This window comes from Lepidochelys kempii, chromosome 9 (genome assembly GCF_965140285.1).
Source record: "Lepidochelys kempii isolate rLepKem1 chromosome 9, rLepKem1.hap1, whole genome shotgun sequence".
Taxonomy (NCBI): Eukaryota; Metazoa; Chordata; order Testudines; family Cheloniidae; genus Lepidochelys; species Lepidochelys kempii.
The window spans coordinates 2,726,021-2,749,520 of NC_136388.1; the positions used below are offsets into that span (position 1 = coordinate 2,726,021).

The 23,500-nt window shown below is 49.3% G+C and overlaps 1 protein-coding gene across 2 annotated transcripts in view; it reads left to right on the plus strand.

Annotated features, from left to right (window-relative positions):
• MB21D2 (Mab-21 domain containing 2) overlaps positions 1-23,229 on the plus strand; it is an 82,861-nt gene extending 59,632 nt beyond the window's left edge. Inside the window, exons 1-2 of one of the 2 annotated variants that reach the window (XM_073358728.2) lie at positions 9,440-9,550; positions 21,219-23,229. In XM_073358728.2, coding sequence (XP_073214829.1) covers positions 21,221-22,483 — 1,263 coding nt within the window. In that variant the 5' untranslated portion in view covers positions 9,440-9,550; positions 21,219-21,220 and the 3' untranslated portion in view covers positions 22,484-23,229. Of the gene's footprint in view, positions 1-9,439; positions 9,551-21,218 lie in introns of those variants that run through there. The other variant, XM_073358727.2, reaches the window with a different exon arrangement.
• Positions 23,230-23,500: the final 271 nt, after the last annotated feature.

Genomic DNA, 23,500 nt, shown 5'->3' on the forward strand with positions numbered 1-23,500 from the left:
GGTGATTCCTTTCTGGTGGGGGGAAGGGTGGGTGGCGAGAGAGAGAGATTTCTCCTTCCTTCCCCAGAGGTGCAATAGGAAAAACCTAAACCCCCTTGTTTTCAGCTCTTCTCCAGCCCCCTCCTCCCTTCCCCCCATCTGCTCTCTGCATCCTACAGTAAAACCAATGCGTTTGCTCCATCTGCTGATTGAAGAGGTAATTTCACAGTAAGGAAACTGCTGCCTTCTTGCTGTATCTTTCACAAGTGCTATGGGGATTGTTAGGGGTGGGCGAAGATTAAGAAAGGGCATGGATATTTCCCTTCCTTAAATCCTGGATTTTAAACTGTTTGGATAACAGGTATGAGATCAGCAACTGACTATGAAACTACATGTTTTGGATGCTTGTAAACTACCCATCAGCCTGGAATGACTTGCAAAACAACTGACAAGTTCTCACATCAGGTGCTTGGATGGATAGGGAATATAGGCGGTATACACACACACACGAGCTCTCTCGCTCTCTACTTTGTGATGTACCCCGAAGGCCAGTATGATCCCTCTTTCGACCCATCAGTGGGAGCACGCTCCAGGGGCTTTGGACCCCACCATCTTCCCCTTGGCAGTTCCTCTGAAGTCACCCCTCCCCTTCCCCTGTGATCCTTTTGGGAGGGGAGGGGGCTAGAGAAGGGCACGCTTGTGGCTGCAGAACTGGAGTGAAGCTTAGACATGGGTTCTAGTCTCAGTTCTTGGCGTGTCGGTTAGGTCGCTGGGTCTCATTTCCCCATCCACGGCACTTCTCTGCTGCTCAGGGTGTTGTGAGGACAGGCCCATTGAAGAGTTTTTGGTGACTAATGATTACACTGATGAGAAGCACAGAAAAGCCTGTGAATGGATAAATAAACAGGCTGCTGTGTTTTATTGTGCACTCTGGCTTTGTTCTCTCTGGTTTATGCTTTGGTCCTGCTGGTGGCGAGGCCGGCCTTGGAGAGCCGGTGCTTGCAGGGCCGTGGGTGCTGAAGGCACCTGTTCTGTTGAGAGTGTCTCTGCTTGGTGTCGGTGTGCCCCAACGCTCTCTGCGTGTGTGCAGAGCAGAAATGAAAGCCTGGGCGTGTACAGCCGCTGTCTGTCACAGCAGGATCTCTTCAGCTAGGCAGAGCGTGGCGCTCAGTACATGTCTTGTGTTTGCAAGCTCTTATTTGCACGTCTTTTATTTGTATCCACTAAAAAGCCAGGGCTTCGTTCTCTTCTCAACCCTTCCCCAAAGCAGCCATGATTGAATAAACAGGATTCTGGACACGATTTGTGCTTCCTCATTTTGATTTTTCTAATACCGTGCCCTTCTTAAGGGGCCAGTCTCCACGTTGGTGCTTCTGGCATACCCAGTTCTGTTGATTGAGGTGGTGAATTGGGGGGTCTGTGGTCTTCCTCCCCATGGCGTCCAGCTGTTGGCAGGGGACAGTGAAGTTGCTATTATCTGATGCCGTATATTCAGCAGAATGGCCTGCTGATAGTGTCCCTACTGAGGGACAGCTTCTGTGCTGGGGATGGTGAGTGCTGCAGAAACACAACCTCCGTAAGGGCACTTTCATCACAACAGCTATAAAAACTAGACCTAAAATGTTTGATTTCTTTGAGGTTCCTAATTTTGATTGTACCTGTGAAGATGATCTAGATCTGTCGTATACCTTAAGCCTTTTTCATCCGCCTTCTCCATTGTATGCTTCTTATGAGCAAAGCTTTAATTTGCATTTGTTTAGTTATTAACATAAATATAGAAACTATTGAGGTTGAATGTCTTGGAGCAATGTATAGTGAAAAAAGATGGTCTTGTGGCTAAGACAAATTAAACTAAATCAGCCAATCTGGCAACATTTGATGCTTTTTCTTGAAGCCCCAGCTTCTGGAGTCAGTGATAGCATGAGAATCTCAACTTTCTTTTTTATAAAAAAGTTTTTTAGCCCTCATATTTGCAGAGAAAAGCCTGAAAATGTGACCTGAGTGCACATTAAAGGTTGAAAAGCCAGAATCAAATGAAAAGACACCCCCTCCCCCCAAAAAGAAACCCTCATGATGTTTAAAACAATTGTCTGACTTTTTGGGGCCTGACTCTTTTGACCATATGCTGGCTTGGCAGTTCTGCAGCCTGAAACTCAGTGAGCTTGTGAAAAATTATCCCTGTCTCTCTGTGCTTTCCTGGCTTCACGTGGGAACTCTGAGGTATCCAGATTCTGTGAGAGAAGAGAGCGTGAACACAGTGTAACCAGCTGGCTCCAAACTCAAATGTACTGGCAATCTGGCAAGGCTTGCAGCTGGATTTCCTGACTAAATAACTTCTTAAAGAAGAATCCAAGATTGCAGAGGTTTAACAGAATCTCCTGCTTCTCTCGATGGTTGCACTGCTCTGGTCTCAAACTCGTGTTTTTTGCACAATCAGTACTACCACTGGAGGGGGCAGGGGAGGTCTGGATGCAAAAGGGAATGTGGGAACCAACAGGCTAAAACAAATTCATTCCAGGAATAATTTTTCCTGTGGGTATTTTTGATCTTTCCATCAATGAAGTTACTGGTATCTCACCAGCTCATCAAGGCAGTAGGTGTTCTCTAGCATGATGGTGTGAGCTTGTGCCCATTCTAGGCTTTGTTCTGGAATAGATCCAGAACGAAGAGATTAGACCTTACAGTGTATTGCAACCAGCCTGCGGCCGCCTTGTATCTCCACTTCCTGCTATGCCACACTTAGTGGAAAATGGTTGGTTGTGGGGTGGAGAATCCCCGCGAGCTGACAGCAGCATAGGCCCTGTGCCGCGCAGCTGAGCAATTCCAGCCACATACAACCAGCCCGTTCGTTATAGCGTGGAAGGGATGTGACCAGTGGAAAACAGAGAACCTGGGACGATCAGAGTGTGACCAGTGCCAGGATGTTACCGTAACAGCTGGCTAAGCGACTCCTGAGACCGTCTTTATGTTGTGGAAGTATTAAGCCTCTGGCTGCTCCACCCCACTCAGCGATATTGCCACCGTGTTGCAAGGCACCTGTCAATGAGGTGGAGGTAGCTGGAGCTGCAGCAGTTAGGTTCTCTGTTTTACTGACTCTCTAAATTGCTCTTGCTCCTCGGTCAAAGGTTAACGCTGCAGCTGTCAGGCCATTGTTCTCAGGGAGTGATGGACCGCTAGATGGAGCTAGTGAGCGTGATTCCCTCACTCTAGCTCCTGATAAATTGACATGGCACCTTCTGCCAAATCCTCTAACACAGGGATTCTCAGCCTTCTTCTTTCTGAGCCCCCCCGAGACATGCTATAAAAACTCCACTGCCCACCTGTGCACAATAACTGGTTTTCTGCATATCAAAGCCAGGGCCAGCGTTAGGGGGTTGCAAACAGGGCAATTATCTGGGGCCCCACACAACAGGGGCACCCACAAAACTACATTGCTCAGGCCTTGGCTTCAGCTCCTTGTGTCAGGGCTCAGGGCCCAGGGCTTCAGCCCCATGCGGTGGGGCTTCAGCCTTCTTCCCTGAGCCTCAAGTGAGTCTAATGCTGGTCCAGCCTGGTGGACTTCCTGAAATCTGCTTGGGGCCCCCGGTTGAGAACCACTGCTCACCTCAAGTGATCACTCTCGTCACAGTGTGTATGGTAACACCCATTGTTTCATGTTCTGTGTGTATATAAATCTCCCCACTGTATTTTCCACTGAATGCATCCAATGAAGTGAGCTGTAGCTCATGAAAGCTTATGCTCAAATAAATTGGTTAGTCTCTAAGGTGCCACAAGTACTCCTTTTCTTTTTGAGGATACAGACTAACACGGCTGATACTCTGAAACCTGTCACTGCTCTAACAGATGACAACGTTCATTTGCACTTAAGCTTCTAAGTGACTATAAATGCCGAGAGTGTGCCGATGGCAAAACCTATTAGATTATCCAAGCCATTGCTCTGCTCTTTAACCCGGGGAAGCAGGGCGGGTGTTCCCACAAGGTCACAGAACAGGCTTAGTTCATTGGCAGAAGTAGCAACAGCCCCACTTAGTATAACCTCAGTGCGATAAAACTGGAACAATTGCGTGTGAGGATGCATGAGACTTGCAGCCACTTCTCAGGGGCTGTCCCCAGGGTAGTAATAAGTTCAGGGTTGGGTGGGGGGAGAGGGGAATCCACTTAGATCCCCTCCAGTGGCTACATCTGTAATACTGTCTTAAGTGGAGCTGCACCATTTTCCACTAGCTGAGAGTTTGACCCATTCTTGTTTTCTTCCGTGGCTATGGAATATGCCCATATCCAATATGGGCTCAATGCACTCGGTGTACATCAGAGCTAAGGAGGGTATTTAACAGACCTGATTCTGTAAAAATGTGGCTCTTGCCATTCTCTGCTGTGCTAAATAACCTGAGCGCCCCTGTTTGCTCCGCTGGGGAAAGTTCCCCCTCTTCAGATCCTGGGGTTGCAGTCACAGTTGTGTTTATTTCTGCCTTGATGCTTTGTATAGGGGTGTGGAGCTCGCTACTGCCTTCTGACCCAGGACCCAGATCACCACCCTCCCTCCCCCCCCCCCCCCCACGCCCACAACAAAAGTCTTGGGAGGAGATTTTTATTATTAGGAAATCTCTGCCACCCCAAAAGGTGCCCCTGGGTTGTCTGATCAGACAGGCCAAGGGGTCACCCGCGCACAAGGTGGATTCTAGAGGATCTGTGGGAGGCCAAGCCCATCCTCCAGGGATGCTCCATTTCCTCCTCCCCCATTGCTCTGTCCTCTGGAGGCCTTCCCCTAGCGTAGCTCCACTGGACCCCCGTCATGCTGTCTGGAGCGTGCTCACAATGGTGAGCACCAGCATCAGGGCAGACCCCCGAGACTGGCTGCATGTTCTACAATTCGATTTCACCAGCTCGGTAACCGATGTGAACACCTGAAGCAGTGTAACCATCTTACCAGACAGTCCCCTTGGGCACTCCAGTCTGTCGTGCCACCCAGGCAAACTGGACTTGGTGATGGTTGCTGTGCGCCAAAGGATCACAAAACGTTCAGGTTGCTCCCAGTCCCAAGAGACCAGTCACTTACCCCAGGTCAGTTTGTATTTCAGATCTCACACCAAAGACAACACAAATAGTCTTATAGTAAACTAAGAGTCTGTCTACACAGCAAAGAAAAAACCATGGCTGGCCCGTGCCAGCCAACTCAGGCTTGTAGGGCTGTTTTGTTGCTCTGTAGGATTCTGGGTTCAGGCTGAAGCCCATGCTCTAGGGTCCTCCCACCTTGCAGGACTCAGAAGACCTGAGGTCTGTTCTTGGCTCTGCCACTGGCCCACTCTGTGACCTCTGTCAAGTCACTGCACCTCTGTGCCTCAGTTTCCCATCTATAAAAGGGGGAAGAAAGACAACAAACTCATTTTACCCAGGTGTGGGTTTTTTCTATGCTGTGTAGACATGCCCTAGCTAAGGCTTTATTAACTAGGAAAAATAAATGAGTTATTTACAGGTTAAAGCAGACAAACATGTATACACAAATGAGTTACAAATGGTTCCAAAAGGTAACAGAGTTGCAGTAATCTGTTAGCTCTGAATGTCTTTTAGGGCTGTTTTGTAGCTCCAGCCCTGTGAAAGTCCAAACAGCCAAACTCTTCATGTCCGCTGTCTTTATTTCCTTCCAGAATTCAAGCTGATGGGACAAGCCCTTGCACATAGCCTGTGGAGGGGCAAGTAGCAAAGTCTTTGTATTGTGATTATTGCGCAATGGCTCATTTCATTCTGATAGCCCTTCCTGATGGGCAAGAGGCGATTCCTTTCATAGAGATTGTCAGGGTTCCCTCCCCACTCTGAACGCTAGGGTACAGACATGGGGACCCACATGAAAGACCCCCTTAAGCTTATTTCTACCAGCTTAGGTTAAAAACTTCACCAAGGCACAAATCTCTATTTGTCCTTGGACTGCGGTATGCTGCCACCACCAAGTGATTTAACAAAGAACCAGGGAAAAGGACCACTTGGAGTTCCTCTTCCCCCAGCAATCCCCCCAAGCCCTTACACCCCCTTTCCTGGGGAGGCTTGAGAATAATATCCTAACCAATTGGTTATAAAATGATCAAAGACCCAAACCCCTGGGTCTTGGAACAATGGAAAAATCAGTCAGGTTCTTAAAAGAAAAGTAAAAAAGGTAAAAATCATCCCTGTAAAATCAGGATGGAAAATACTGTACAGGGTATTCAGATTCAAAACACAGAGGATCCCCCTCTGGGCAAAACCTTAAAGTTACAGAAAACAGGAATAAACCTCCCCTCTTAACACAGGGGAAATTCACAAGAAAGACAGTAGATAAACTAATCCACCTTGCCTGGCTTACCTCTACTGGTTGCAGTATTGGAGACTTGGATTGGGATGGGTTGGAGAAGATGGATTTCTCTCTGGCCCTCTCTCAGTCCCACGTAAACAAAGAGCACAAACAAAAGCCTTCTTCCCCCACCCCCGCCCCCAAGATTTGAAAGTATCTTTTATCCCGTTGGTTCCTTTGGCCAGGTGCCAACCAGGCTATTTGAGCTTCTTAACCCCTTACAGGTAAGGAGGGATTTTAGGCTACCCTTATGGTTATGACAGGGATTTAGCATTTTAAATGAGGTTGTCTTGGTTGGTGAGTTACACTGTTCAGAGCAAATGTTTTACAGCTATAGCACAAACACTTCAGTATTGCCTTATGGCTCGGGATACCGGCATTGTAAGTAGGGTTAATACAGGCCTCAATTTACAAGCATTCCATGAAGTCTAAACACATTTCTTACGAGTCCACTAGCCATCTTAACCAGACTACCACACAGGTGAGCTGGGCTGTTTTCCAGCAGTGAATTTGTCAGTGCTTGGCTGAGGCCTAAAGCCATGGCAAGAGCTGTCACCTGGTCTGCCAGTGCTCCCCCCCTCCCGGATCTGCGGCTTCCCCTGTCCCCTGGGGGTAGATCTGTGAAGCAGCCCCAGCCTGCCGCCTACGTTAACTGTTCCTGTTTTCTGAGAAACTCTGTGGTGTTGAGAGAGGATATTCCAGTGTCGTCTCCTCCCCATTCCCAACACAGGCCCTTGGCCCCCCCATGGCAGCACTCCTGGAAGGTATTCAAGTCCCCTTTGCATGCGGGAACGATTTGTGTGTGGAGTACCCCTCTCAGTGTGGATCTAACGGGGTTGGTGGAAGGGCGAGCTGGTCCCTGGAGGTGGCTGCATGTTGAGGACCTGTGCTGGTCTGTCGAGCACGTTCAGCTGTTTAGGGAGAACCACATTTTGGGTGGATCTTAATCCCTTGCTTCCTCCTCCTCTATGCCTGCAGGTGCCTTGTGCCTATTTTGAACCAGTTGTCGAGCCAGTGTTCTAGCTGCATTCACTCAGTGGTGATGAGCACCATGGAAATGCCTGGAAACAATTTTAGAAACAGAATGCGTACCTAATATAAAGGTCAACACAGACTATTAAAGGGATCCTCACTGGGTCATCTTTTGAAGTAAAAGATTCTGCGCTGGGACCGTCAGAGATGTCGCAAATAGGAAGACGAGGAGGAAGAGAGACTTTTGTTGGAGGGAAATACTATGGGGGCATCTTTGTCCCTCCCACTCACATTATAAGGAACCTGTTGCTTTCTCATAAATGCCATTCCCGCTCTCACAGGCCTCTCCTGTCTGAGGGGGGTAATCTGGGATTCTTATCACACGCAGTGGCTCTCAGATGTCCCATAGTATACAGCCCAGTAGACTTAACCGTAGGATAATGGAGGGTATGAGAATGGTTTGGTTGCATGTGAGCTGCTGGTTTCATGCTTGAGCAGTTGTTGCAGGGTTATCAGAAACTGGACACTAAATACTGAAGGATGTGATCAGGTCTCCCTCTGTTGATTATTGGTTCCATATACAGATGGTGGTGTGGGGGAAGAGGGAGTATAGCAAGTCTTAGGGCTCGTCTACACTAGAAAGTCAGGTTGACTCAGGTACTTTGGTCTGGGATGTGAATGATCCACACGCCTGAGCGACGTAGTTGGGCCGACCCAAGCCCCAGTGTAGACCGCGCTCGGGTGATGGAAGAGTTCTTCTAGCTACCGCCTCTTGGGGAAGTGGATTTACTACCACGATTGGAAAAAACTCCTCCCCTGCTGTAGCGAGTGTCTACACTGCAGCTGAGCCGCTGTCGCGTTTCTAGTGCAGACAAAGTTATTCTTGCCAAATGGTTTATGGGAGATTTTGTGAGGGAAGGACCCAGATCCTTGTGTTGCCCAGTAGCCGGGAAGTATCGTTTTAGAACAGGAACGTATCTATGGTGGGCATGGCAAGCCCAAGTTTCTAGGAGGAGTTTACCCTGTCTGTAAGTAATTGTGATGGGTTCCCCCACCCTGGGGTGCCACCTGGAACGTGGGTACCACTGAGCCCTCTGACTCCCCAGCCTGGGCTCCCTCTCCCCCAAGCTGTAGACCCTCTCCCGGCCTACACTTCCACCAGCATTCACACAGGGAGGGACACAGCCAGCTGTAGTTACATGCAGGCTGACCAGCCACTGCATGAATCAACAATAGAGAGGCTACAGCCAGGATAATCCCCAACCCCGCAGGCACACACCCAGAGTAAGCCCATTTGAAATACAGATCCCTAGTCAATATTTATAGCTTCAGATACAAAAGTGATACATGCATACAGCAAATCATCACTTTTCCAATGAGACCTCACAGGGCCTGCCTTGTACAAAATGTGTCACAATTATGCCACAATCGTAATAATATTACTGTGAAGAATATGGGAGGCAGTGTGTCAGTGGTCTCCATAGAGAACAGCCAGACTCGGGTACGGAAGTGAAATATCATGGCTGGGTCACTGGAGACAAAAATTATGTGCTAACTATCCATGTACAGGCCCAGCAGCAGCAAAACAAGGTCTAGTTCTTATATAGGCATTTTCATCAGTGGATCTCGGAGTGTTGTACAGAGGGAGTCCAGTATCCGTATCCCCATTTTACAGATAGCGAAACTGAGGCACAGAGGTGAAGTGACTTGGCTGAGATCACACAGCAGGCCAATGGCAGAGCCAAGAATAGACCCCAGGTCTCCTGAGTCCCAGTTCGGGGTGCTATCTCTAAGCCCCACTGCCTCCCACATTCGGTGCACCCCTGGTTTCACACCGACTGAAAGGGTGTGGGGGGGGAACACTGGGTGTGGATGTGCTTCTGTGAGCACAGCACACGTGAGCTGTCTGCAAACAGGGCTCTGTGGACTCATTTAACGATTTGTACTCTAGAGACTAGAAGACAAATAGCAAACTGTATGTACCAAGGGCAGTAAGCCGTCCTGGAGAAACCCCAAGTGCTGTGCGTACTCTGGTCAAAGTTCGACCTGATGGGACTGCATGCCCCCTCTCCTTGGCGTGACTGGGAGGCTCCCGGGAGTGACTGCGAGCAGAGTTTGTTCCTTGTGTGTGTATAGAATTGCTGTGACCATCACTGGGAGGCAGCCAGACCTGCCAGCAGAGACACCTGGCAGCGACTGGTCAGGTTTGAGCCTGCGCTGGGTTTCCGTTGCGTGAAACACTGAGGGCTTTGAAGTCCGACTTCAGTCTCTTCCCAGGTACAGCCGCGGCAGCCCTCTGTTTCAGTGTCCCGCATGATGCCACAGGAGGGCACCTCTCACCAGTAGCCCATGTTGACCCGGTGGACTTGTTGGGGAAGGCGGAGAGACTGTCCACTAGGTGGGGCTTGGTGCGTGGTAAAAGCTGCATCCGGGGAGCAGATGAGCTGCAGACCAGGGCTGAGTTGAGGCCACAGTGTCTGTCAGGCCAGATGTCTGAGGAGCTGGCCAGGGTTTGGGAACAGCAGAGATGCTGCTAGCAGTGTGGGGACTGGAAGTGTTGAATACAAGTCATAGGGGTCCAAACCTGGCAGGTGCTGCAGGGTCCCTCCTTCAAAGCACTCGGTCACCTTGCAGGACTGGGCCCCAAAAGAGTAAACGCCTTGAGTCTCTTCCAAGGCAAAAGCTCCTGGGCTGAAGCCTCCCTCTTGGTCACACCTGAGCAGCACCCCAGGGATGTAGGTGGGGGCAGAACCGGGCTCTCTTTGCCCACCAGGGGCATGGGTGGATTCTAGTATTGCTTCTAGAGCTTATTTGGGATGCAATCGCTGCAGCACTGCTGAGAGGCTGGAAACCCCCAAAAAGATAAATGCTGTACCAGGGCACCAGTTAGGTAGTAACTTGGGGTGCAAACATCTGCAGCTTAAAGTAGTTAATTGGCGGGCACAGTGATTTGGGGTGAATACTACTTATGAGACTTTTTTTAATGAAAAGGCTGCCCAAACTATGTACTAGTGCCATCAGAGATCAATGAAATTCCACTAACTGCTCTGTGTCCTAATCCTAGAGCTGCAGCCTTATTTTGGGGAGGGCGTGTGGGTGCATTGGATGGCTGGCGTCTCCAGCTCTTGGCTCTTTCAGAGTCATCATTTCTTTCCTTTTGGCTCATGCTCCTGGCGTTACATTACCCAATTTCCACAAGGTAGCAACCCCTGACTTTCAACGTGAGGTTTTAAAAATAGTTTCCCAAAATAATATTTAAAAAATCCTCTTGAGCTCTCAAAATTCTCTTGAGCTCTCCTTCAAAGGGCAGGTTCATTTAATGACACACACTTTGAAAGAAAGTGGCAGTAAAACACTTCCTAAAAAAAGAGATCGAGTGAGATTACCAGAGCCTTGTCTGCAAAAAGCCACTTTTTGACCCATCAAATTCAACAAAGATTTTGCCAGAGACTTCAGTGTTTTAGCCTAGTTTTCTTTAGCTCCTGACAGGGGAGTTCAAGGTGTGTGGGTTTTTTTGTGTTTTTTTTTGTTTGTGCCAAAGCAGCTCACCTCGTTAAGACTCATGTTTCCTGCCGTGTTGGATAAAGGATCCTTTTTGAACTGGGTCACAGAGGTATCCTAAGACAGAATTGTCACCACCTTCTATTTGGTTTGTAATGACATGTGCAGGTTGTAGGGGTGCATTTCCATCAGTGGAACAATGATGACTGAAAATATAACTTGAGTGTTTATGAGAAATCATATTCTGGTTAAATAAATGGAGGCCCAATGTCAAGGAAACAAATTTCAAGAGTAAAATATACAATGCTTTCTAATGTTAAACAGAGCACCATCAAGCTACTTGCTGATTATGTCTTTTCTATCCGTTCTTCCCTCTCCCCTGCTTGACTACTGCCCTCCAAACTCATGGTCCTTATTCAGACCATGATGTCCCTCTGTTCAATTTGTGATCCTCTTTCTGTGCTTTGCTTTCAGGGCCAGATTCTGATCTCAGCTTCCCTGGTGAAAATACAGAGTAACTCCATTGGATGAACAGCGTCGTTCCTGCACCATGAGTTGGTGATCAGAATCTGACTCCCAGAGTCTAATTTACATTTTTCCGATCACCCTTAGGCCTCAACATACAGGATATCTGCTCACAGTAAGGATTCTGACAGAGGCATGAAGTTAAAAGAAAGTAGTGTCCCAGTTTCTTCCTGATCTTGTAAAGAAAGCATAGAGATAAAAGCTTGACTTTTAAATCAAGAGTGCTAGTTACCTGCCGTGTGTTCTGCAGCCTGCTCACAAAAGATGGCTAAAAGGAGAAAAATCTATAGGGCTCCAGCATAGCAATCCGCAAAGAATTGCTTGCTTGGCTTGCCTCCCATATTGGACTGAATTGGCATCACATGGCTTATTCTTTCCACTTTGACTCCCCCCAAGGGTGCTTCTGTCAACACTCCCCTAACATGCGCTTTGTAACTCAAGACTGCTTTAAAGAGCTCACTCTTCTGTTTGCTCAATAGAATGGGAACTTGCACTGCTCACAAATAGATTTACAATTAGCAAGAGGAATGGAAGAATCTGCGCACACCTTCACCGAGTGCACATCGCTTACATTAAAGCAGACGCATCAGCCGCCTTTAATGAAGCCCTTGGAATTAGGTGCGAGTCACTCTAGGGCAGTGGTTCTCAAACTTGTTTGATCGGGCCCCACTTCTTTGTGTCTGTAGTCATTTTCGCTGTCCCCTGCCCCACAAGTACTGCCACCCGGCTCCGAAGGCGGAGCGGAGAGCAGCGGCTGCTGGCCGGGAGCCCGGCTCCGAAGGCGGAGCGGAGAGCAGCGGCGGGCGATATGAAAAGTGTTATCTGTCAATATCGCTTTTCACAGCAGACTTAGCACCCCATTGCCACCCTTGCTTCTGTGCTGCTGACAATCAGAGTCCTGCTGCCTCCAGGTGAGGGATTGGAGTGGGGAGAGCCTCAGCCAGGGCTGCCTCCCAGTGAGGGATTGAGGATTGGAGAGGGGAGGAGAACCTGGGTGGCGGGGCTCCAGCTGTCCCCTTTATCCCCGCCTCCTGGGTGTGCACGGCCCTTCTGCACGACCCCCAGCCACCCAGGGCTGACTGTCAAGGGGTGGCGGGAAATAAGCACACAGCTCGCGCCTCCCATGACATGTTCCCACACCTCCCTTCGGGGGCCCGCCCCATCATTTGAGAACCGCTGCTCTAGGGGAAGGTGGGAGAACGCTGCAGTGGGTTTTCCTTTGCAGAATGTTCCTTCCTGCAACAGGGAGAACAGTCCCCAGGATTTGCTGTTTGTGGTAGGATTCCCAAAGAACTGCAAACCGCTGGCTCTTGCGCTTCTGTAAATGACCCTGGCCGTGCCTACGTGACGAAAGCTGTGCCCCAGCTACCCTGCCTGAGCTAGCTTGAATGCAGCTAGTGCGGGGACCAGTAGCAGTGAGGGTGGTACAGAACAGGCTTCATCGAATCACAGAATATCAGGGTTGGAAGAGACCTCAGGAGGTCACCTAGTCCCCACCCTGCTCAAAGCAGGACCAATCCCCAACTAAATCATCCCAGCCAGGGCTTTGTCAAGCCTGACCTTAAAAATATCTAAGGAAGGAGATTCCACCACCTCCCTAGGTAACGCATTCCAGTGTTTCACCACCCTCCTAGTGAAAAAGATTTTCCTAATATCCAACCTAAACCTCCCCCACTGCAACTTGAGACCATTGCTCCTTGTTCTGTCATCTGCCACCACTGAGAACAGCTGAGCTCCATCCTCTTTGTAACCCCCCTTCATGTAGTTGAAGGCTGCTATCAGATCCCCCCTCACTCTCCTCTTCTGCAGACTAAATAAGCCCGGTTCTCTCAGCCCCTCCTTGTCAGTCATGTGCCCCAGTCCCCTGATCATTTTTGTTGCCCTCCACTGGACTCTCTCTGATTTGTCCACATCACTGCTGCAGTGGGGGGACCAAAACTGGATGCAGTACTCCAGATGTGGCCTCACCAGTGCCGAATAGAGGGGAATAATCATTTCCCTCGATCTTCTGGCAATGCTCCTACTGATATAGCCCAATATGCCGTTGGCCTTTTTGGCAACGAGGACACACTGCTGACTCATATCCAGCTTCTCGTCCACTGTAATTCGGAGCAGGTTGGCAAGCAGAGTACGTACCTAGGGTCTGTGCTGAGCTGGTACCTGCCTATGCTGCCCGGTCTTCCCTGTTGTTACCTGCCCTGCTGGATTTGAGCTAGCTCAGGAAGGCTGGCCTGGACGCAGCCCTTGTTCTGTAGACAGAGCTGATGTTTTGTTGATTAGTCTGGAATTTCACGGCATTTCCCCCAGCAGCCGAGTGTGACAATTGCCTGGGGAAGTGAAATGGTTTTATATTAAAGATGTGGGGAGTGAGGCAAGGAGAGGCTATGTGTCGTGCTTGAGGTTACACAGCAAATCCGGCAGAACTGGCGGAGAACCCAAGAGTCTGACTCCCAGTTTCGTGCTGTAACCACTAGGCTGTGCCAGACCATGGCAGTGGGGGGGCGAGGGAAGCTCCCCTCTCATCCAAGGTGCAAGAGGCAGCAGCCCAGTGCCCCTTGGTTTCCCAAGGAGCAGCAGCAGCAGGGACCCCCTCCCCGTGGGGGCAGCAAGGAAAGATATCTGTAGGGGTCACCTCCTCCCCCAACTGCCTAAAGGGGCCGGGGTGGCAGCAGACAGTTGTCCTAGTTCATACTCCAGCGGCTGGGCTGTACCTGCTGGGTGCAGGGACTGGGCACGCTGCACTTTTCCCCACCTACCACACGCAGCCTCTGCTGGGGTAGGGTTGGCAGGACACCTGCGTGGCCCTGGGCCTGGGTGTTAACACCCCATTGAGAAGCACGAGGCAGTCCCATCTTTTCCCAGTCTGTTCCAGGCTCCGTGCAGACTCAGGCAGGCACCTCTGCCTCTTCCACATCTGGGTCCCATGGCCAAGCTTTTCTTTCCAACAATGTGGGCTAGAAATGGGCATTTCTGTTTTAAACGGAAGCTGAGCTGTTGCTTTGTGTGACTTCACGAGCAGTGGCTGTTGGCGTGGGCCCGCAGTGCCTTAGCGCTGTCTCCTGGATGGTTCTGGGAGTGTCCCAGGGTCATTGAGTCTCCATAGAACACACCCAAATCCTAGGCCAAACCTGGGCAGCCAGCGGGAGTGGTGCTCTGTGCACGTGCCGGGGGGGCTATTTTTTCCAAGCTACACAAGGGCTGAGGGGCAGAAGCTGGGCGCTTGTCGTGTGGTGCAGCTATTTTTAACAGCTGATGCTGTGTGGCTCTGTGCTTCGCCTCCGGTCCGATTTGATGGCGAAGTCAAGAGGTGACGGGAGAAAGTGCAGTAGCAAGGCATAATGGCTGGTTAGCACAGCTTTCTTGTTGAACTCCGGTGCACGGCTGCCCGCAGGCTGCAGGCTCTCCCTTCCCATAAGCTCTCATTTGTTTTTTTTCTAGCAAGTCTCCAAGCTCTTCCCTCAGGACCAGTCCCTGCCCTCCCTGCAGTCCTGGGTTCGCTGCTGCTGCTTTCACAGCAATCCTTTACCAGCTCTGGGCCATATGCTCTGTAGCAACTCGGGCTGGCTGGTTTTCAGAGGCTGCAGAGTTCAGTGGACTAGTGCTTGCCCTGTATCCTAGTAGGATATAAAACAGGCAGGGGTGGGGGAAACAATCTGATATGGGACTATGTTAACACCTGAGACACTTGAGACAGAGCGTGGGGCCCAGCGTGCGTGAAGATATGGCAGCTCAAGGTGCACGCTGCCTGGAGGAGATAGTCCAGGCTGAGCAGTGGGTGACACTGGGCTGGGGGGAGCCTGGCCGGGGTACGCATTTGCTTGGTATATCCCTTCTGCTGCTTCCACCAGCAGGCCACTAACGATCTGCAAAGCAACTGTCCCTGTCGCCAACCTGGTGGAGATGGAAACATGGCAGATCTAGCCCCTGGAGCTCCAGCTTGTCCCAGAGAAGCAGTGCATATTCTGATGCTTATCCAGAGCGCATAAGAGACTGGGCTGTATGCTTTCTGGGAGGTCTTCCTCTTCCCCATGCAGCAGAAAGATGGCTTTTCTGCTGCATTCCGGGTACTCGGGCTGCACTGGAGGTCACAAGGTTTAACCTGATGAGACCAGGTTGGTCTTATTAGCATAGCCTATCTCCCTTTTTTCAGGCTGGTGCTTGCTTTCCTTATTCTCTAGCTATAGCTGCTTAAGTAAGACATCAAGGCTAGATGAAAGATCAGGAAATGAATGGATGTCTGAGAAGACGGTGGTGTTTCATTTCATGGTCAGTTTCTCTGTAGAGGGGACTGTAAATCTGCTTATTTGCATGAAGTATCTCCTTGGGTGGAAGCAGAGCCCTGCATGCACAGTGGCTGCTGTGAAATCAATTCACATTGAAATACCGTAATGGGCTGAGAGCTTCTCTGCATTACTTAATGTACAGGATATGTTGTGTCTTGTGCCTTGAAGCATCCCAGTTCATTCGAGGATATATCCCAAAAGGAAAAGTTAGGTAAAGCTCGCCCCTCCTCCTCCTTTTGTAATGCTCTGCCCTCCTTTCCCTTGCAGGATGTGGGAATAAAAATAGATCACGTTTCCTGTTATTAAAAGGACAGTGATTTATTTTAACAAAAATAATCTCTCTCGCACACACAGTGTAGCCTAGTGGAATGTGCGCTAAATGACAAGCTCTGTGACTGTGGGCTCTGGTCCCAGAGCTTCCACTGACTGCTGGTTTTAATTCTTTTATGTTTAACAATCCTTAAGAAGAGCCAAGATTTCATACCTTGGGGCAGTACTCGCTAATTTCATAGGTAAGAAAACAGAGTTTCTGTGATCTCACCTCAGAGAGAACTGGGGAAAGAATCCAGGTCTCTGAAGCCAAGTAGCTACTTGCCAAACAAGCTTTCAGAGGGAACATGCCAAAATGAAGTACTTCTGTAATCCACTCTGACAACATATGGCTCTGTGTTACCCTCTAGCAGCAAGGCCATAGGTAGAGGTCTATGACTCCTCTCCTGCCTTAATGTTGAGAGATCAGATCTTTGATCCCAGGTGGTAGAGGCTCATGCTTTTGCATCCACAGGTTCTGGGTTCAGTCCCTAAAGATGATTTAAACAGGGACCTGTCATATTTCAGTGTCTGTAACCTCTAAACCACAATCTGCTTCCAGAACCAAGAGGAGAAACCAAAAGTCCTGATGCCTGGCCTTCCACAGTTGTTTCTCAAATATTAGGACTTCAGTTCACTTGGACCATATCCTGCCTCTTTAATATTCCCAGCCTTGCTAGACTAGATCGGCCTGAGTCAGCTGGGTATACATTTGCTACTTTGGATTTGGCCCAATCAATTGTGAGGCTTGATGCCAAAATAGGATGCTCAGTTTACTGTTCTCATGTGATATTCCTTTATATATTTTCAAATACTCAATAGAATTGTAAATAAGAGGGCTGGTTTGAGTGCTTAGCAAAGTCCATAGGCCTCCTAAAAACCTCACTGAATCTTGTACGTGACCAGCTCAGCTCTTCACAGAGCCTTTCATTTATGGCTTGTGCACATCTTAAATGGAGGAGACCCTGTTTCAAACCCCTACTCTGTGGTCTTCAAATGTAGCAGCATTGCTGGTCCTAACCACTCACAGAGATTCTTTCTCTGGCTGCATGCTGGAGCTCCTGCTATTTTTGATCAGCGGGTGCTCATGCTGCAGTGTCTGGAGGGGAAAGGATGCAAGCTTCAGATGGGCTTGGATTTAAAATCTGCAGCTCTCCAGGCAGAGAGATTTTGACAGACCAATGGTTCATCTCCTGTAGCCATTGTGTGGACATTAATGCTTCGCAGTTCCCGATGGGCTGGTAGATCCAGATGTCTGCAAGGAAAAGAGTGGCTGGTGATTTATTACACTTTCTCCTTTCAAATTTCTGAGAACTTGCAGACTAGCCTGGTAGTGGAGCTCACACACAGGCTGTTATCTCTAGAAGAGTTGCAGACTGCTTATCAAAAGCATTCTCTGACTGCTGGCATTTCGGATGGCTTTGCAATGGGAAACTAACACTTCCAGTTTTGTTTTACCATAGGGGAGCAGAGGGGCCTTGTCAGCTTCACATAGAAAGATCTAGTTGAGTGCACTTCACATAGAAAGTTAGGGTTGGAAGGGACCTCAGGAGGTCAGACGGTCAGGGGTCCTCTAGCTGTACCCAGGGGGCTTCAGCCCTATAAAAGCTGCAACTTCTTACAATCGCACCGCAGCCTGGGCTCAGAAGAAGCTTCTCCCCAGCTGAACCCAGTCGCTGCTGCTGCGAGCCCTGCCACATTTGGCTCACAGATGGGTCCATCTTCCCCTGTCCCAGCTGTTGCCCCTACTGAGCCCCACGGGTTTGAAGGTTGGTTGTTTGGGTTCATCCACCACCTTCCTCTAACATGAGACGAGACAAATGACAGCTTGTAAAGGTTCACAAAGTGTGTGTGTGTGTGTGTCTGTCTCTCTCTCTCTTACACACACACACTTTAATTCTGGAAGTGCTGAGTATTGGCGGGTTTAACCCTCAGATGGGGCTGGTGTTGAATGTTTTGCTTTTAAAATATTTTTCTGTCTTTGCAGCCAGTTTTCTGTGCTTTTCCTCAGAGAAATCGCCAACCCCATTTACATTTATATAGAACTTTCCAAGCGAGTCTGGCTGGTGGCTGTACATCAGGTGCAATTAGTGATGCGGAAAGTGCCAAATACGTGTTCCATGCTCACATTCTTAACTGGGCAGAAGTCTTGAATGTAGATTTAAACAGTGAAAGAGTCGTTATGTTTGGAATATTAGATGGAGTGCTATTCTGCCCAGACCAGGGCTGTAACAGCCAGGGACTCTGTGCTCCACAGGACTAAGTTGTAATGCTGTGATCTCTCTTGTACTGTACTTAGCTTTTGGGGGCCATCCTATAGAATTTAATAGATTATTTTTATCCCTCCTGTAGCACACCCCAAAAAAGTATTTAGGAAATATATATTTGTCAACTTCTGCAAGTTTTAAGAGTAATTTCCGTAGAATTCTCTTACATCCTGGCCCTGGGAATATCTGAAAACTTACCCGCGGGGGGGTACCTTGTGGTCCTATGTTAGAGGGAGTGTTTGGACCAGCCTACAGGCAGGACTGGTACCTAGCAACTTGTCCTGCATAAGGGGCAGTGTGTAGGGCAGCACAGGTCAGAAGGAACAGAGCAGGGATCCCATTAACTATGCCAGAGTCACAGTTCTGGCCCTGCTCGCTGGGGGGAGTAAGCTTTGCCAAGCTTACACCAGCACAGGTTGCTTCTCCCTCTGCCCTGGCTAGGCGCTGCTGGCGGGCGTGTCGTGGGAGCGAAGGAGGAGAGGGTGCATTGGCTGGTGTGTTGGAAGGGGGGGACTCCCAGCCTGGTGGTGGCTGCCCCCCCTCCTCTCATCATGACCCCAGGATGTGAGTAGCCCGGGCAGGCGAGTCAGAGGGAGCCTTGTCCCCTTTCCCCCCTGCATGGCTGCGTAGGCTGGCTGACGACTCCGCCCTAAAAAGCAAGTGTTTGGGGGCAGAGTGTCAGGGCAGCGTCTGGCAGAGAGGGCAGCAGGACTCTGCATCGGGTGCACTTTTTTGGACACTAGGTAGGAGTGAGCGACGCTACCTGGTCCAGGGAGATAGGCCTGGTCCCCAATTCCACCCATCAGGCTAATACAGCCCACCATGTAACTAAGCCCCCTCAAACCACCTTTGGGGGTGACAGCAGGGGCCACGTATGGGGAGATCACAGAGCAGGGCTGGCGTGAGGGAGGCCAGACTCTCCCGCTCTTCTGGAGCCATTTCTCTCCCTGAGGCCAGGACTGTGTGGAGGGAAGAGAACCCCGGCCATGGCTCTCAGCTGGCAGGAAGGTGACCCCGACTTGGGGCAGGGAGGGTGAAGGGCACTTGCAGGGAGCAACTTCAGTTCTTCAGGAAGAAATTGAAAGCTGAATGGAGATGGAGGCAAAACGTTAAATGAGGGGGAGAATTGTCGGAAATCTGTGTTAAGACCCAGAGCCAGCCCTCTGTCCAGAGGGTGATTAGAGTCTGTCTTCACCGCAGAGAGAGACCAGAATCTTACTTGGGGTTGTCCCAACCCCTTTCCGATCCACACACAAAACCCTCTCACCCAGGTGTTGTGGTGCTTTCACCCGGGATAAACCTTGCAGTGAAGTGTCCCTTTGTGGTTTCTGGCACCATATTGCGTGGCCTTTAGTTAAAGACCAACTGCTTTTCCTCTCTCCACTCCCCCTCCTTGCCAACTTGCTCTCCTTTGTGTTCCTGTTTAAGCCTGGTAGTGGAAGGGTTCACCCGGCATCAGTAATGTAGATGGAAAGAAGCGGGTCACGAGGCTACTTTATCAAATGTGTGCCAAGAAATAAATCACTCCCAGAGTGACACCTCAAAATGTGTAGTATGGTACTGGTGGTCCGGGGGGATAATGCAACTGTCCAGTATCTTATAACTGCAGATCTCAAAGCAAACTAAAACCATTGACAAAGTGGGTGAGTATCCTGATCCTCCTCTCACAAATGGGAAACTGAGGCACGGTCCTGCTAACTGAATTGCCTGAAGTTATACAGGGAGCCTGAGGAAAGCGTAACTCCCAGTCCTGAACCTTTAACAACAAGACCAACTCAAATAGTGACATTGGCTTTCAAACAGTCAAGTGGTCAAAAGGGAGTTAATTTTTAAGCCTAAAATTTTAAGTTGACTTAGAAATCGAGTGCAATGTGGTGTTTTGTTTTGAATGTTGCAGTGGTTAAGTCTCTCCTGTTGTTCTTAATTAAAAGTTTTAAAAACTCAACAAAAATGAAAAATTTTAACTTCTGCACTGTATAGGGGGCAAAAAAGTGGTGTGGTTTGTTTAGCAATGACAGTAGAAGTCCAGTATTCACATTCACGTGGGAGTTAGGGCAAGTCATTAAGGGAATGCCACTTTCCTTGCAACCTGAAGGATTAGTTTCCAAATTAAGTCAATCAGGATGTTCGAGTGGAGTTACTCTGTGAAATTCCCTCCCATAAAGATGGGGAAACAACCACAGACCTCACTGAATTCAGAACTAAATGCAAAGTCCATTTCTCTGGCTTAGCTTTCCCTGTAAGTTCCACAGAGACACTCAAACACAAACCAAAAAACCTACCTGCTAATCCAGCTCTGCCCTTCCCCTGCGGAAGCAAGAAAGGTATGGACGGAGAGGGAGGCGGTGTTAACGTTTGTATTTTGAAATTAGTGGGAGGCGCTTGGCTACTCAACGGCGGGAGCCCTACTAGCTAGACAGCTAAACCTGGTTTTGGCAGGGCTTAACGGGAGTTAAATTTAGGTCTAGAAATAGCCTGACAATTTTTTCCAAAGCCCTTTGCTCTTTCCATCCAGTACTGCTAAGTATGATATTCAGAATCAGCCTGTTTTAACTAGACAACATATCCCTGCATTGAAAAGGGGCCCTGCTGTTGACTTCTGTGGGAGCAGGGACTGGCTTTATCCTTGGCAGAGGCTCACTGTCCAAGGGCTGTCAGGATGGAGCGTTAGTGTGTGGCAAGTGGGCCTGTCAATGTACAGCGCAGTAGTCTGGCACACACTCAGCATCCATGTGGACCTTGCTATCTTGCACTAAAAGTTCACTAGCGTGCATTGACCTGCTGCTGTCCAAGCATGCTGGGGAACTTTTAGTGTGCAGTAGCAGTGTCCACAGGGCCAGTTAGCGTGTGGCACACCCGTGCGCTATAAATTTCCACCCCAGCTTGCTACGCTAACTCTTCTAGACAAGACCTCAGACTCGTGTCTCCTGTAGCCTATATGAGCAGTGCTGGATTTCCATGGTGGTTGTATGTCATCTTTGACACACAGTAGCTTTTAATGTGAATTAAACATGCAATCCAAAAATCCGTCCCATTTTCTGACTCTGGTTTCTCTTGCAGGGATGGTGCAGAAGCTGGACCAAAAGCTCCCAGTAGCCAACGAGTACCTGCTCCTTTCAGGTGGGGTCCGGGAAGGTGTGGTGGATCTCGATCTCGACGAATTAAATGTTTACGCTCGAGGAACGGACTATGACATGGACTTCACCCTTCTGGTGCCAGCACTGAAACTGCACGACCGAAACCAGCCAGTCACGCTGGACATGCGCCACTCGGCTCTGTGTCACTCGTGGCTGAGCCTTCGGCTGTTCGACGAAGGTACTATAAGTAAATGGAAAGACTGCTGCACAATTGTGGACCATATCAATGGGGCCACCAATTATTTCTTCTCTCCTACGAAAGTGGCGGACTGGTTCTATGACTCCATTAGCATCGTCTTGTCTGAGATCCAGAAGAAGCCGCAGCGAGGGATGCCCAAAGTAGAAAAGGTGGAAAAGAACGGAACTATAATATCCACCATCTTGGGAGTGGGCAGCAGCCGCATGCTGTATGATATTGTCCCCGTAGTGTCTTTCAAAGGGTGGCCAGCGGTGGCCCAGAGCTGGCTGATGGAGAACCACTTCTGGGATGGGAAGATCACGGAGGAGGAAGTCATTAGTGGGTTTTACCTAGTGCCTGCCTGTTCCTACAAAGGCAAGAAGGACAATGAGTGGAGGCTGTCGTTCGCCAGAAGCGAAGTGCAGCTGAAGAAGTGCATCTCCAGCAGCCTCATGCAAGCCTACCAGGCCTGCAAAGCGATCATCATCAAACTCCTCTCCCGCCCCAAAGCCATTAGTCCATATCACTTGCGGAGCATGATGCTGTGGGCGTGCGACCGGCTCCCAGCCAACTACTTGGCTCAAGAGGATTATGCTGCCCACTTCTTACTGGGGCTCATTGACGACCTGCAACATTGCTTGGTCAATAAGATGTGCCCCAATTACTTCATCCCCCAGTGCAACATGTTGGAGCACCTGTCCGAAGAGACAGTCATGCTGCATGCCCGGAAGCTGTCCTCGGTCCGCTCGGATCCTGCAGAGCACCTCCGAACTGCCATTGAGCACGTTAAAGCTGCTAACCGGCTAACCCTGGAGCTCCAAAGGCGAGGCAGCACCAGCAGCATCCCCTCCCCGCAGTCAGACGGAGGGGACCCCAGCCAGCCTGATGACCGATTAGCCAAAAAACTGCAACAGCTGGTGACTGAGAACCCAGGGAAATCCATCTCCGTCTTCATCAACCCAGACGACGTCACGAGGCCCCACTTCCGAATTGACGACAAGTTTTTCTGAGCTTTCGCCAACGCTTGTTTTTATTTTTTTTTTTAAAGACTATACAAGGTGTAGGTTGTTTTTTGGTGACACGGTCCCTTGTTTTTTACATATCCAGTGTAGATTGGATTTGTCAGGAACAAAACAAACACATGATAATTCCTGGTTCTGCTGGACAGTGCAGACTTTGAAACCGTTTATTACTATTTCATATGCTGCTTTGATTCTCATCCCCCCCCATTGTTTTTGTGTGTGGTTTTTTAAAAGGAGAACTTGAGCCATAAACACACATGCCCACATCATTTCTTTTCAAGCTTCCATAATTATCCACAACTTGTTTGGGTGGGGAGGAGAGAATTCACCTTCCTCTGTGTAAAAACATTCAGTTGTTCTTTTCAGGAGCTTCCATCACCATAAAGAACTTGGGTGAGATTCCAGACTGGGAAGCGCTACTTGGCATTTTTTGCTGGCCAAAGCCCCACCTCCCACCATGGTGAATGTACTGTGTATCTGCTCTTCACATGTTTCTCACGCTGAGGGAGCAAGGAGACTTGAAAGAGCCGATGATGCAACAAACAATTAATTGTTTGGTTTTTTTCGGAAGCCACCTCTTCTTGAATGTAATTGTTCGTATTTGGACCTTGTAGGGCAGGGAGGGTTTTCTGCCGCTTTTCCACGTGGAATAAGGTTATGGAATGTTAGTTTTAGTGTGTGTAATTATTCAAAGCCTTATTTAAATTCTCTATTAAAGAACATACCATTATAAATGTTAATTGCACTAATGAAATCTTTTGCCATTACCTCAGCACCACTGTTTGTGTTTCTTTTATGATTAGCAGCGATTCTTAAGGCCTTATTCTGCAAGGTGCTGAGCACCCTCAACTCCCGTTGTCTCCGGCGGCACTCCTACGATTCGGCCTTTCGAGAGGGCTCTGGCTTGTCATTAGTCCTGTTACACTCAAGAACACAAGCAGGGGTGGGCAAACTTTTTGGCCTGAGGGCCGCATCAGGTTTTGGAAATTGTATGGAGGGCTGGTT